Source organism: Ascaphus truei, chromosome 2, assembly GCF_040206685.1.
Source record: "Ascaphus truei isolate aAscTru1 chromosome 2, aAscTru1.hap1, whole genome shotgun sequence".
Lineage (NCBI taxonomy): Eukaryota > Metazoa > Chordata > Amphibia > Anura > Ascaphidae > Ascaphus > Ascaphus truei.
Window position 1 is genome coordinate 454,187,247 of NC_134484.1, and position 15,717 is coordinate 454,202,963.

General features: G+C 41.0%; 1 protein-coding gene across 1 annotated transcript in view; it reads right to left on the minus strand.

Annotated features, from left to right (window-relative positions):
* LOC142488287 (uncharacterized) overlaps nucleotides 1-15,717 on the minus strand; it is a 119,741-nt gene that overhangs the window by 75,280 nt on the left and 28,744 nt on the right. The window contains exons 4-5 of the mRNA XM_075588659.1: nucleotides 4,366-4,384; nucleotides 3,067-3,180 (exon numbers count right to left, since the gene is read on the minus strand). Coding sequence (XP_075444774.1) covers nucleotides 3,067-3,180; nucleotides 4,366-4,384 — 133 coding nt within the window. The remainder of the gene's footprint in view (nucleotides 1-3,066; nucleotides 3,181-4,365; nucleotides 4,385-15,717) is intronic.

Genomic DNA, 15,717 nt, shown 5'->3' on the forward strand with positions numbered 1-15,717 from the left:
GATAATGGCGTCTGCAGCTGTAAACGCAGGGGTGGCTCAGCACCCCACACACACTAAGAGAATGGAAACAAAAGAAAACAGCGCACAACGCCAAATAGTGAAGCAAATTCAACAATATATTATAGAATTAAAAAGGGGGTAATATATCTGCGTACATGAAAGAAGTTGGTAAAAGGCATGTAGTGTGTATCACACTGTTTACCACTCGGCAGCTGTTAGCTGTAGATTCAGGTGCTTGCTTCCCTCTGCTGCTGCAGCTCAGTTGATTCTGGGGCAGGACGTCAGTCTTTTCACTCCCAAGGGGATTTCCCTTCATGCAGCCAGGTTCAGCAGCTGGTACTGGGGCTCGGTGAAATCGCTCCTGCTTCCTGGCCGATATGAAGCTGCTCCTGTACCTCGGCAGGTGTATCCTCTGCACAGAGGTTAAAACGGAGCTTGCTGCTGTCTACACAGCAGTGGTGGATTCAATAGGGAAGTTTGAACAGACTTACAAAGTCTCTCACAAGTGTCCAAAACAGCACACAGGATGAAATAAAAACAGGACAGGCCAACACATAGACAAAGGCCAATGTAAGCAGATATAAGGCAATAGAATGTTACATCCAACTAGTTTCGTAGAATTAACTACTTCTTCAGGGAACTATATGGTCCAGCAGCCTATCCTGTGCTATTCTCCTGCTTTCTGGTCGCCTCCCGTTGGTGGGAGGTCCTATAAATATGTTCTCAGTGCTCCCAGACATTGCCGAGCATAATCTCTGTTTGTGTGATGCTGCACTCACTGCCTAGTTCCTGTATGCCTGAACCCTGCTGCCTGACCCTGCCTGGATACTACACTTTGATACTCTCCTGCACTGACCTTGGCTTTGGATACAACTACTCTACTCTCTCCTGCACTGACCCTGGCTTTGGAACTTCGACGACGCTGTCCTCTCCTGCACTGACCCTGGCTTGGCTCCACGACTACTCTACGCTCTCCGACCCTGACTCTGGCAACGTACCCCAATGATCTGCTGATCTATACTCCAAGACCAAGCAAGTACCTCACTTACGCTGTCTTCTGTTACCCTGATCCGGCCTGCACGACTATCCTACACTCTAGACATGCCCTCGCAGTTGTGGTTGGCCTTCTATACAATTCCCTACCTCAGCCCCACGGTCGTGCCTCGTTTGTGGTGAGCTATGCGTTATATTATGATTATGTAACCCTACCATCAAGAATAATATTTATGTATTTGTTATGAAATGATGACTCATTACACATGGATAACAATCGCTACATTTAAAAACAATTATAATTTTCTTTCAAATTATTATACTCTGTTTCTATACTGCAACTTCTTGGTTACAAAGAAGGTTTTTTTTACATAATGTTAAAGATCAAGAAAGATATTTATGTAAATATTTATATATGTACAGTAAGCTACGTTAATAATAAGCATATATAAATACAGCCAAACATTCCAAGTCTCAACCGGTGGACTCCGATGCATCACTTCCGGTTCAGTTGCGATACGTCACTTCCGGTGGAGGGCTCCCAATCTCCGTCCCTGCTTCTCTCTCCCAGTAGGCGGGTACCACTCTACGTGTTTCGCCAATCGGTATGTGGCTTGACGGCGCACATCTGAGGGAGCTAAAGACACACACCGACACCAACGGGCAGCGCAGGGACTGGAGCGTCCGACGCCCTAGCACCCAGGAGGGGGCTGAGAGGAGTGAACGTCCAGAGTAGCAGTATCCCACGCATCGCATGCGCACCGGAGGTGGCGGGTGAGCCCATTATCCACAGTCTGCTTCTCTTCCATCACATTGATGTGATCAATGCTTGATTACTTTGTTTTTATTGTAAGTGTGCATTTTTAAGCCTTATAAAGTTAACATTTTACATGATTGGTCTGCACTATGGATACTCTTTCTCCCACATATCATATGCTGTCATGCTGAGATTGGGGGTCCACACCATATCAAGAATCTACAGATCCATTCCGCTAAGACCACTGTGTCACACTGCCCGTTTTTTGTCTGAATCCTGTGAATAGGCAACACATACGAGCCAAGATACACCATTGTATTAACCCACTTATTATCAAACAGTCTGCACTTAGATTGTGTTTCATTTTCATTTTCCTTCCATGCTCCCCCTGGATCACACACGAATCTGTACGAATTGAGGGACCAGTGGAACCAGTCCCTAACCAGCTGGGTTTGAGCAGGAGGTTTATGTACACATTTATTCACGTCATTTATCACGTGTGCACTAATTTATATATTTTATATATCACTAGATTTAAGATTAATTCACTTTATATTAGTAGTGAACACTAGTAGAGTTAGCGCTTTTTTTCACTTTTACACAGCACAATAACAATTCTACCCAGTGCCCTCCTCTTCCCCCTCCCCCCAAGAGCATGGACACATGAGACTAATGGACTGTGGCAACACAAATACATTTGAATTAAGACATTAAAGTAATCAGTTAATATCTGTAACGTTCGATGCCCGTGTTCATCCTCACCTCACAAATACTGAGGTATGCTGTTTTCTTCTGCCAACAAGAATCCAGCCATTTCTGATAGAGAAAGGACATACATGTTTTGTTATCTCAGTTCGTTATAATGTATATAATTGTCATGTACATATGTTAATACTTCATAAATACATTTTGTTTATATATTAACACATATTACATCATGTTAAACAAAATAGATTTGATGCTATACTTTCATGTCAATAATTATAAAGATGACTTCAATTATGATTAGTTTAATATTAACGAAAAATAACAAACACATAATTTTAACGCATACACAACACAAAAATGAACATTACATGTGTACATGCTCAACATTGTCCTCTCATGCACACATGTTACAAGTTATTACATGTATTTATCAAAACTCTTTGCGCTTAACATACCTTAGCCAGATGTGTTTTTACACACAGAAGAACTTGGACATAGAAGGTGGGTACAGGCATCCCTATCCTAAGATGATAATATTTGTAAACATGTAATTGTAATAAACATGAATTAATGTATATATTCATGTTAATATATACATTGTTGCTTACCTGAAAAATTGTTGTTTATCACATTCAAACGTGTCTCCACCCAACTGGCTGTTTGCTCATTATCCCCTGCAGCATGGGCAGGAGACTCCTCCTCCAGACCGTCCCATATGTAACCTTGAAGATTATGATGCAAGATTGTACAGAATGCAGCAACGAAACACTATGTCAGACACCTTTTCAAGCCTGTACTGTAGGGCACCACCTGAGTGGTCCAGACATCTAAACCGACTTTTCAACCGTCCAAATGTCCTCTCTATAACTGACCTAGTGGACATGTGTGCCGCATTATATCACTCCTTTGCAGGGGTTTGAGGATTAGCCAGTGGGATTAATAGACATGGTCTGATCCTGTATCCTGAGTCACCTATAATACATCGTATTCAAATAATTATAATACATTGTCCATGTAATAATATGTCTACTTATATATTGTTATTGACACAATTTTTCTATGATGTCAAAGATATTGCATATCGAACTTGTAAGGTGTTTATCCATATCTGAGAGGGTCATGAAACATGCAGATATCTGTATTTGAATCATTACAAAGTAATAGTATTTAATTACATTAAACATCCATAGTACACTGAATAATAAATGCCATGTTTTGATGTTAGACAGGTAATATACAAATATGGCTCATCATATGTTTAACATAACAGATGGATTGTATGTAAAATGTGTTGTTGTGTGGGTTTGTGTTTGTTTATATGTGAAAAAATCAATACACATGGACATTTCACTTATCAACAATCAATTCAACATTATACCAATTAAATTAAAAAATTATTTATCTAGATGTGAATATCTGACAAAGTATATATGTAATAATAATACTAATAATAATAATAATAGAAGTTATAAAACCAACAACATTACCACAAAATGTTGCCTAACAGTTAAGTGAATTATTTCTATTTACCCACCAGCCAACTATGCCCAAAATGACCTGTTTCAAATGCATGGAAGACTGATGAGTTCCTCAGGATAGAGGAATCGTGGCTGAAACCCGGGAATCTGACTACCATATTCAGAATTTTCATGTTGGCATCACATACGACCTGCACATTGATGGAGCGAAAGTGTTTCCTATTACGGAACACCTGCTCATCTACAGTCGGCGAGGTCAAAGCAACATGTGTGCAATCAATTGCACCCATCACGCATGGTAGCCCGGCTATGGTGTTAAAGCTATTCCTGAGTTCCAGCCACTCTGTCTGCTCTCTAGGAAAATTTATATAATTCCTAGCGCATCTACTCAGTGCACATAGAAACAGGCTAAAGGCACACGAGACCCACCTACTATGCCAACAGTTGTCTGAAAAGAAACAGAAATAAGAAAATATAATGAGAACAGCATTTTCACCAGCCCAGGGACTGCACGACCTCTGACTGTTACGAAATGTAAATCTTCTCTTAACTATTCATAAAGATAAGATTGCTGCTGAACTCAAGCGATATCTGCTAATTATCTCCTCCTCCATAAGCCCATCCAAAATTGTCCGCTCACGATATAAATGTGGACGGGCCACCATGTCTCTCCTCTCCCCTCTCCTTCTCCCTCGCCCTGTCCTATCCTTGCCTTCCCCTCTTATCTCCTCTCTCCCCTGTCTCTCCTCCAAAACTACTCTTCTCCTTCTCATCCTAATATCTCTCCAACTTTATCCCCATATCTATCTGTACACACGCCATCTCTACCTCAAAGTAAGTGTTCAATTAGCTTCATTTAAGTAGCTGTGTGTTTAGGTCACTTGACTTAATTAGTTTAAATTAGTTACAAAATGTATTTAAAAACATTAATATATAAACTCAATGTGTGTCTAGAAAATATGAATATGTGTTAATTAGCTATTCGAATGTATTATAATAGGATATTTTTTTTTACCTTGGTTAATAAAAAAAAATACATTTAAAAACGCCACAAATTAGCACGTATGCAACAGTCAGCAATAGGTGACTCCATGCTTAAAACATATGGGGAAAAAAGGCCTACTTTTTTCTAAGTCCCATCTTGCCGCTCATCCGCTGCTTCTTGACAACTTTTTTTTGCTGAGGCTATTTGGAGAGACATTCTCCATTCTAAAGTGGCGATCAGCTGCGAGAAGCTGAGCGTTTCTACAAGAATACAACCCACTTATTATCAAACAGTCTGCACTTAGATTGTGTTTCATTTTCCTTCCATGCTCCCCCTGGATCACACACGAATCTGTACGAATTGAGGGACCAGTGGAACCAGTCCCTAACCAGCTGGGTTTGAGCAGGAGGTTTATGTACACATTTATTCACGTCATTTATCACGTGTGCACTAATTTATATATTTTGTATATCACTAGATTTAAGATTAATTCACTTTATATTAGTAGTGAACACTAGTAGAGTTAGCGCTTTTTTTCACTTTTACACAGCACAATAACAATTCTACCCAGTGCCCTCCTCTTCCCCCTCCCCCAAGAGCATGGACACATGAGACTAATGGAAACTGGCAATGAGCAGCAAAAACTGGGCTATCGTCAAGCGGCTAGCGGATTTTTTTTTCCGGCAAAAAAAAACCCTGTGAATTTTGCTCTTCTCGCCAGCTTCTTGGGGCTTACTGAATTGTAGTAGGTTTTTTGGTGAGAAGCTGGCGATAAGGGGCTTATTGCTGCTTACTGCATAGGCCCCATTGCTGTTGGAACAAGTGAACCTTCCAATGATTTTGTACTCAAGATTCCTGTGTGGTATTTGTATTGTGCCGCTGTGTGGAGCATTTCACAGGTTTTGCGTCTTGCATCTTGCGTCTTGCGTCTTGGCATGGTCTTGTCCCGCATTCAATTGTAATGTTGAATACTTTACACCTCATCCTGATTTTCTTGAGATTATGAGGTTGTCTGTATGATAATAAGGGTGTTTCAGGGAAGACCTGTTGCAGTATTGTATCTTCGTGGAGAATGGGTTGTAGTTCCCTGGCGATCTTGTGTATGGCTTCTAGGTGTGGGTTATATGTGACCACCAAAGTTACTCTATCACCCTTATATATCTGTCTGTATTCAAGGAGATCCCTTCTTGATATTCTGGTGGCTTTGTGGATTTGCTGGTCTACAATTCTGTGGTTATATCCACAGTTTATGAAATCCGATCTTAAGGCTGTAATCCACTGGCCTCTGTCTACTGTGTCGGAGCATATCCGGTTGTATTGTATGGATGTAACGCTTGCGCTGCCCATGAGCAAGACAAGACCCTGGTACTGAGGTGGGGAAGTATGAAACCACGCACTCACAGCAGCGGAAGTGTGCCTGGCAGGTGGACTGCCAACGTAGCCGGATCTGTGTTGGAGATAGTGGGTTAGTCCTGATATTTGCCAAGGTCCTGGGATGGAGAGGTCAGAATGGTCAAAGTCCATATAGCCGTGGTCTGGGGTTGTAGAAGTAAGAATCGTAGAAATCTGTATAGCCGTGGTCTGGGTTGGAGAGGTCAGCAGCGTCGAGGGTAAGCTGGGGTCAAAATCCAGAGGGGTTTCAAAAATCAAGCCGGGTCGGTACACGAAGAATCAAACTGCAGGGTTAAACACAGGACAAGGAGCAAGACACAACAGACGTAGTAGCACAAGGCTACAACAAGTTATGCTCAGCAAAGTAGGAAGGGAACTGCAGGATATTTATAGCACACATGAACCAGAAGCAATAGAGGTGGAGCGGAGGCGCGGTCTCCACGGAGGCAAGTATTGGCAGCAGGAGACAAGTGGGCAGGAAGTACTTGACACAAAGCTGGGGAGCGGTGCATGACGTCACGTGTGCGCGCCATGCGCAAGAGAAGTGTGGCACATCCAAGGGGGCGGAGCTAAGCTCTGTAGCACTCTAGAATAGCTGCGCTTGCACACTCTGTAAGCAGAGGGGGGTGTGCGCATGCGCTGGTGCCAGAGTGGAGGTCTGCGCGATGACAGGTAAGGAGGGAACACGTCGCAAAGGACGTGTTCCACGATTCCTTACAATGGCTTGACTGTAGATGGTTGCATGCTTAGTGTGTGTCGGGTGGAAGCTACTGTCCCTCAAATAGCTGGCTCTGTCTGTAGGTCTGCGGTAGACAGAAGTCTGTAGTTTGTTGTTCTTTATAGTAATGGTGGTGTCTAGGAAATATACTTTGTCCGGGGAATGGGTAAGTTTGAGGTTGATGGTCACGTGGAATGTATTGAAGTTCTCATGGAACTGTAGGAGGTCGTGCTCACCAGAGGTCCAAAATTAGGAGGATGTCATTGATGTACTAAAAGTATGTAAAGGGTTTCAACTGACAGGTGGAAAGAAAGACACTTTCCAGTTTTGTGCAGAGCAGATTGGCATACTGTTGCGCCATCTGAGTGCACATAGTGGTCCTGGTTCTCTGGAGGTACAGTATGTGATATTTCCAAATGTGAAGTAGTTATTGGTCAGAAGTAATTTGATGCATTTAGTCACTGTCTCTGTGAGTGGCTCCTGCGGTCCCAGAAAGTATATGCAGGCTGTTTGTGAGGATGTTTGTGTTAAGTGATTCTACATCCATGGTTGCCTTCCACCCAGCCATAAATATTCTCAGTCAGTGTTCCAGATCCAGAGATAATAGAGCATCCAGGGTTACCCTCTTTGTGAATTTTAGGGAGCATGTAAAATGTGCCAGGTTTTGGGTTAGCTGGTATAAGGTCCAGAATTTGTTCTCTTGTGTGTGGATCGGGAGTGTTTTAATGATCCTGTTGAGTGGCCATACTCAAAGGTAATCTTAGAAAACTGAAAGAGAGTTGGTAGCATGAATACAAATATATGCAACTATTCGGTACACTTAGCGGTGGCCTAAACCGAGACTGCAGTTTCATGAGTCACTACTGACACAAGAGAACTATCTTCCTATGAGTGCTAAAGGCCATATTGCGCTATATGAATGCACACACAGCTGTCTCTTACACATACACAAATACTCAATGTAATCCCATCCCTATATACCAATAGGGACACATAGTATCTACACACACTTATAGTAATGCATAACCCTCTTATATTTCCACACTTAACCACACGATTTGTATACACTCCCACTTCACCCCCACCTTTTGTAAAGCACTGTATACACCGTGGGTGCTTTAAAAATATATATTTACATACATACATATACACACATACACACACATACACACACACTCTTACATCACTAACATTAAAGGACCATTCAACACCTCAAGTCATAAATTGCATACTGCACAGGGGGGAGGGATAGGTTTCAGTCACAGATAACATTCCAAGATGCACTGTTTGTAAGTTAAACCTTTCTTGCTTTATTCATTGTAACACCGCCGGAAGAAGAGATCAGTGTATCTCGAAAGCTTGCACGAATAAAAGCATTTTGTTAGCCACAGAACAGTATTGTCGATTCATTTTGATTATATATATATATATATATATATATATATATATACATTTTGATTTTTTTTATATTATAATATACACACACACATTAAAACAATCAAACTAGGAAGGTACAGTATCTGTCAACCCCAACCTTACGTCAAAGAGCCTTTAAATGTGGCACAGAATTTAAACTGGACAATAGAACATCCAATGTCTGATTTAAAATACTGTTATATCTTAAATGCTTGTTTCCATTCTTTCAGTATTCTTCTGTATCTCAAAGAAACTAGGACATTGCTACAATGGAAAATAAAGTGCACTTCATTTCCAACAATGACATTTACCACTATTTTATTCTTCATGCATGAAAGATCCAAGCTTTTTTTTATACAGAACTAAAAAATAGATGAAATTGCTTTTAGTTTAAAATTAGTGCAAGCAGGATACAAAAGCAGACTTCTTTGTATTTGTAATGATAGCTATTGTTTTGGTAGAAACGGCATATCTTAACAATGTTGTATTTCTTCTCTGGTTTTTTAAAATCAATCTTCTTAAGAACTGTAGCAAAGTCAATAGAACATTGCTATTTGTCAAAATATAATAGCTATAATCAACTGCAATGAATAAAACACATGCTTTCTTCTTTCCCCGTTGATATTGAACGCTACACAGAGTTCCATAGTGCTTCAATAATAGGCACAGATGAATGCAATATTATACAATAAGTTTTGCACAAGCAAATGGAGTACAATGTCCCCAACTCAAATTGCGTCTGAATTCAAGTAAAGAGGGGACAACAAATGTATCTATATTAAGATGGAAAAAAAGATGCAAGGAGAATGTGAGGAAGCTCCTGACAAAGAATTCACTTGGTGCAAATGGCGGATTCAACGTTCAATCTGTGCCAAACTTTGGATATTATTTTAATATTGGAGCGAAACACCTATAAAAGGCACATTCTTGCATTTGTTTTTTTGTTTTCATTATATTTGGGATTTGTTGTTTCTTAAATTTGTGTGTGTTTCTTTAATAAAATAGTTGCATTTTTTCAAAAGTAATTGAGTAAAATGTTTTTTAAAAAATTGACATTTAAGAAATTAAAAAAAATCCAAACCTAAAAAAAATTGTTTGGGCAAAAGAAATGCATGACATTTTATTTTAGAACCATAACTAAAACATGAAACATTTTTAGAATCAAAACCAAAACACCAGTGAATGGGCTCACCCTTAATATACTGTATGGCAGTGTTTCCCAACTGCAGTCCTCAGGGAACCCCAACAGGCCAGGTCTTAAGGATATTCCTGCTCCAGCACAGGTGGGTCAATCAGCAGCTCAGTCATTTTGACTAAGCCACCTGTGCTGAAGCAGGAATATCCTTAAGACCTGACCTGTTGGGGTTCCCTGAGGACTGGAGTTGGGAAACACTGCTGTATGGTATTCCTTATTTACTTAAATGGCCGTGGTGTGTCAAAATCTGTCTAATGAAATATTTGATCAACCTTACTTTTAAAAACATTAATTGATCAAAAACAAAATGTTTGAACATTTAAAAAAAAAAAAAAAAATTAGACACTGCATTACACAGTTGATTTTTTTTTACATTTTTAATTTTATTTTAGGTTTGTGAACTCACCTACAGTAACCAAGTTAAAATGTATTATCTCCAAGTATTGATGATTGGTTTACCTGGATGCCCCAGAAAAAAAAAGTCATCATTTATATAATTGTTTTATTTTATTACAGCTCATGTTGTACTGTATAGCAGCGGATTTTAAACGAAAAAGTAAAACATAGTTAGAAATGCCACAAAGGCATTTGAAAATTCAGACAGCCCTATTATAACTTTAAAATTGATAATAAAAACATACTGTAACAATATTGTCTGAATATAGAGCTAATTTATTAGATCACTTACTAACGGAACATTTGAAACCGGCCCTTATGCTATAAACTATGATAGGGCTGATCAGTCAATAGGGCTTCCGGTGGGGTAGTGCTGATGCGGTGCTCTGCAGCCAAACACTGGGTCTATCAATTAAAAATGAGTGATTCTCTGAGTTGCTAACTGCAGTGCCAACATGTATTTTTTTTTTTTTAGAAAACATTGAACTTTGTATTAATAATTTTTTGTAATTTTACATGTGCTTATTAAAACAGAATGACTGTTTTGTTTTTTCACAGTGTGTTATATGAGATTCTTACAGCAAAATGAGCCACAGTAACATGGAAAAGCAGACATAACTGTGTGTTCTCTATATATTGTGTCATTAGCTTCAAGGGAAGATGCAGTTGCTTTTATCTTTCTGGGCATCAACATACTACAGTATATCTATTGTTTGTTCTTTTTCTGTCAAGTGATAATGGATTTAATTACAAACTGTGGTGTCAGATTATGCAAAGATTCAGTAACAGGGACATCCATCTTTCACTCTATCTGATCATGCACACCGTCTCCATGAAACCTTGTTCTTCTATAGACTGAAAGTACATTTTTTTATCTCCAATATATGTCAGACAAAGATGATTACTTTGTAGCAAGTGCTGGTATATTGAAGAATTGCATTAGCCTGGAGCAATTGCAAAGCTAGAGAAAATCATCCAATTTAATCTGAAACAACCAATCTTCACAATTCTGAACTAAACAAGCAGTGCCATGGAAACAAGAGGCCAGAAAGAAAAGGGGTTATAGTGTAAAGCCAACAATAATACAACACAGATCCAACAATTTTCCTAAATATTAGACACCTGTAGATATCTATGTTTGTTCAAACTAAGGTGCAAAATTGTATGGAGCTTTTCTTCACATACTGTACTTATTTGAGCATCTTGCTCACTTCCAAATAGTGTGAAAACTTGTGCTAATGAAATGTATAGAGGAGACCACTGAAATATAGAAAAACTGAAATTACAGGGAAAGGAGCTTTGCACACGCACAGACAGAGAGACACACACACACACACACACACACACACACACACACACACACACACACACACACACACACACTAACTAGTGTGGATGTCACAAGGATTATTGGTCTCGCCGTTTCATCAGTGAGGGCACACAGCTTCCATTTTCACTCTCTGGGGCAGTATTGGCTATGTGATCGCTACCAAAGTAATGATATGGACTCAAAACTCAAAAGTTCGGTAATACATGTACAGTACTTGCCGCCAGACTACGGGCACTATAAAAATTTATGTTACACATGTAGCCAGGTCCCCTTTGGCTCCCCGGTTCCTCGTTCCTCCTCCCCTTACCTTCACGAGTGAGAAGGCAGTTGCGGGGCTGAGCGCGTCTCCCGGTGGCATCGGAGGCATGGCGACACCATCTATGTTATGTACGCACGGGCGCGGAGGCTCGCGCATACGTGACGCGGTGGCCATTTTAGTGTGGGAGAACTGGCACAAGAGGCGCTCCGTAGTGCAGGGACCCCTAGAAGTCGCGCATGCGCAGTTATGGTGATGCGGTGGCCATTACAGGGTTGCACAGGCTCCGTGGAGAGTAGCAGTGGCCATTACAGCTTCGCCCATGCGCAGTAGAGATCGCGCACGCGGTCCCCATAGGAAAGAGCTGTACCAAGGACTAAAATTCCCAGCAGCCTCTGGGGACTGCACTTTCATCTTGGTCACAGGCAGCCAGACAGCCAATAGAGCTTGCAGCTTGGAGAAGGATACATTGTTGTGTGCAGAGTCAGGAAGCAGACTGTGAATCACATGAGTCAGTAAGGCTAAGGAGACAGTGGGGGAAGGAAGGGGGGCAGAGAGCTGCGAGATTCTGCCCTAGGCCAGAAATCCCCCGGGCTAGAGCTGAGGCCCTGACTCCCCACTAGTGAGGGTGGGTGTTCATAGGGACAGGCCCTTAGGTAAGGACCCTGCGCCCCTTCAACTGTGTGCTAGGCAGGGACCTAGTGACAGACCCTGTGCAGTTCCTTAGTGCAGGGAGAGGGAGAGACCCTGTGCAGTTCTTTAGTACAGGGACCCAGTATAGTGTGTGCTGCATGTTCTTGTGTGCTGTGTTGCTGATCCAGATACTGTCCTTACGGTGGGACGTCCGGCGGGACCCCATCTCACGTGGAGGTACAGATCAGCGCTGGACCTTTGGAAAGACACCCAGGTGCCGGAGCACCTGGGCAGGTATTTACAACCTTCAACACGTGCACAAACTTTACCTTGCTACTCACATGTGACAGGCCTGTTCACACACTTGGGTGGGCTTGGACTATCTGGACACAGGGTTGGGAAGGGGGTGTAAGGGTATAGCCCAGTAGGGGCAAGGTTATAGCTGCCAGCTAGTGGCAGATGGTGGCATATATATGGTTGTGTATGCTGATGATGTTGCACAGTTATAGTATGATACTTTGTGTTGTGTTACTCGTTCAGTAAACCTTTTAGTCATAACCTTGGTGTATGTGGTTTCTGGGTGGGTTCCTGTGTGGGGTACATTCTACACTCCTAGAATCCTACATAGGTGGAGGTGCTGACCGGCGAGAGAATGTTCCAGAGAAGCACCCCAGGTTCCCATCAGCGGAGGCTCAGGCCTCCTGTGAACCTGCAGGTATACGCACCACACCTGGTAACATATAGATTCCCCCTCACATGCACTCTATATGCGATTGGGGTAGGGGGAATACCCGTTACATACACAATACCACAGATGTTGACAATTAAACTTGATAACTAAATACTAAAATAGAAAACAAAAATGTTAAACATGAAGATTGTTCGGTATCTAATTGTGATTACTTCTAGATTAACTTAAAAAATTAGAACATAAAAATAAGTGTATATTAAATATTTAATGTAATATTACATAACATTCATAAGGCTTCAATGTTCAAATGTACTGTTGAATATACAGTATATTGATCTTGAATATAAAGTATAGTTTTGAATGAGCTTATCGCCTTAAGATCTAAAATTGTGTGAAATTACAAGTTCGCTTCACCTACAGTTCGATCAAACTTTTTGAAAAAGTTCAAGAAGTCTAGCGTATTCAATCAAAATTTTTCCCCTTAAAATGTTGGTAAAAATTCACAAAGCAAAATGAGAAGTACACCGAAATGTGTTTTTTTGAGGATAAACAATTCAACAGCATCAAGTGAGATAGCAGCTACCTCGACTGTGGAAACACACCCGGAAAGTGGAACCAGAACTATAGCCAACCCCATACCTTCGTCCCCTCGTCAATGTGTCCAAACACATGGGGTCAGAAGGAGCAGTCAGAGCTAAGAGAGAGAGACGGAACAATTGGGGGGGACATCATAACGTATTAAAAGAAAGAGATGGGAGAGAGAGAGATGAGAAGGGGAGAGAGATGACGGGGTACGAGAGAGAAAAGGGAGACAGAGAGAAGAGGGTGAGCGAGTAAGGGGGAGTAGGGGGATAGAAAGAAAGTAGGAGGAAGGTGGATGTGGAGGGGGAGAGAGATGAGGGGATGAGGGGGTGAGAGGAAGAAGGGGGAGAGGGACAAGGGAGAGGAGAGCGGGAGAGGTGAAAAAGGGGGGAGATTGAGAATGAAAAGTTGTGGGAGAGAGAGACGGTGAGGAAGAGAGAGAGGGGAAAAGGTGGGAAAGAGAGAGAGAAGTTGGGGAAAGAAAAAAGTAATTGAGGTAATGCACGTTTATACTGAAGTTGTTAATAAAGAAACTCAAACCCGTCATTTTGACAGGCATTACTAATTTTGATTACTGCAACTCCTGTGAAGCCGGGCACTGCAGTTAGTTTATAATAATACAAATTCAAATAACAAGATGTGTGGTTAATTACTACTTTACACTGTGTGTGTTATACCCTTAAATTTGTGGAACTGGCTGTCACTTGCCATGGGTCCATTCAAACAAATTGAGTTGTAAATTTCAATATTGCATGATTTGCACACCAAATTGCACCATGTGCACTAGTGGTACTGTTCATGACACTACTTACTGTACTTAGTTGTCACATGACATAAGGTATTAGGGTTTTTTTTGCTCTTTTTTGTATCACAGGGTGAGTTTGCTATCCACAGACTTAGGGTTCCTGTAAACTGTCCCTGGAACACAGACGAGATCCTTTCTCATGAACATCATATTAACCTTTCAATGTATCCGAAATTCTAATTTTCTAGTAGTTACATGACTCAAGGAACCCGCCTTTTTCAAAGGTTAAGGTCATATTTATGTACTCAGCAATTTGCGATAAAAAGCTGGGATCTTTTGATGTCAGTGCTACAGTACATAAGTATATAATGGAGTTTGAATTATCGTATTATGAATAAAAATTTAAAAATAGGGGGAGAGATATTAGCTCGAATTCTTTTTTTGGTAGATATATGGGTACAATAGGGGAAGAACTGGCGATGCCTATCATCACTGCAGAGTACTACAACTGCTGCTAAGCTCCATTTTTGCTGCCATGCTCCGTAGCGGTCATGGGGATTCAACATGTTAATAAATTCCGGGGATTTACACTTGGTTTTGCGCGACACCAAAAACAGTAATTCTTACTACAGTACACATGTATACTCTTACACATAAGTCAATGTACTTTGCTGTGAGCTGTTTTAACTTGGGATACCTACAGTATATCATTATTATACTGCAATTATCACTATTGCTATACATAAAGTGATTAGATTTATTAACATGTTTGTGTGCCACGCAGGACACAGCATGGTCACCAGCAGCCAGGACACATTACAAGATGGAGCGGAGGCCAAGGTACCCTGTGGCTGTGGAGATCTGGTGCTGGAGAACATGCCGAAGGCAGCAAGGTGACCTGTGGTGATGACCCCGACGATCCTGCCTGCCTGCCACCGAACCCTGCTTGTGGCCCCACAATCCTTGGCTGTTCCCGCTGTTCCGGCCACCGAGGTCCTACTTGCTCAGGAGTCTCCCCGTGTCACTAGTAAAACATTGCCATGCAATGCTTTTCTAAGTGCCAAGGTAAAAAGGTGGTTAATTCATAATACCTCCTTCAGGGGACTAACCATCCTCCCTGAGGTAACTATACAATAAATATAAAAGAAACAACTCTAAAACAATGTGGATAAATAAAGAGGTACAGAGAGTGAGAAAATGCAAAAGAAGAGGCAGGCATTTAAATAGTTACATAGTAAATGAGGTTGAAAAAATGAGGTTGAAAAAAAAAAATATGTCAATCAAGTTCAAGCTACAGTTTGCTACATTTAAATGACCGATCCTTTCCATGTTTACTTATTTGTTATATCCCTGTATACAGTACCTTTCCTTTCTAAAAAGATGTCCAACCTTTTTTGAAGAATGTAAGATTATGCATTTGGGAAACAAAAAAAACCAGGCGA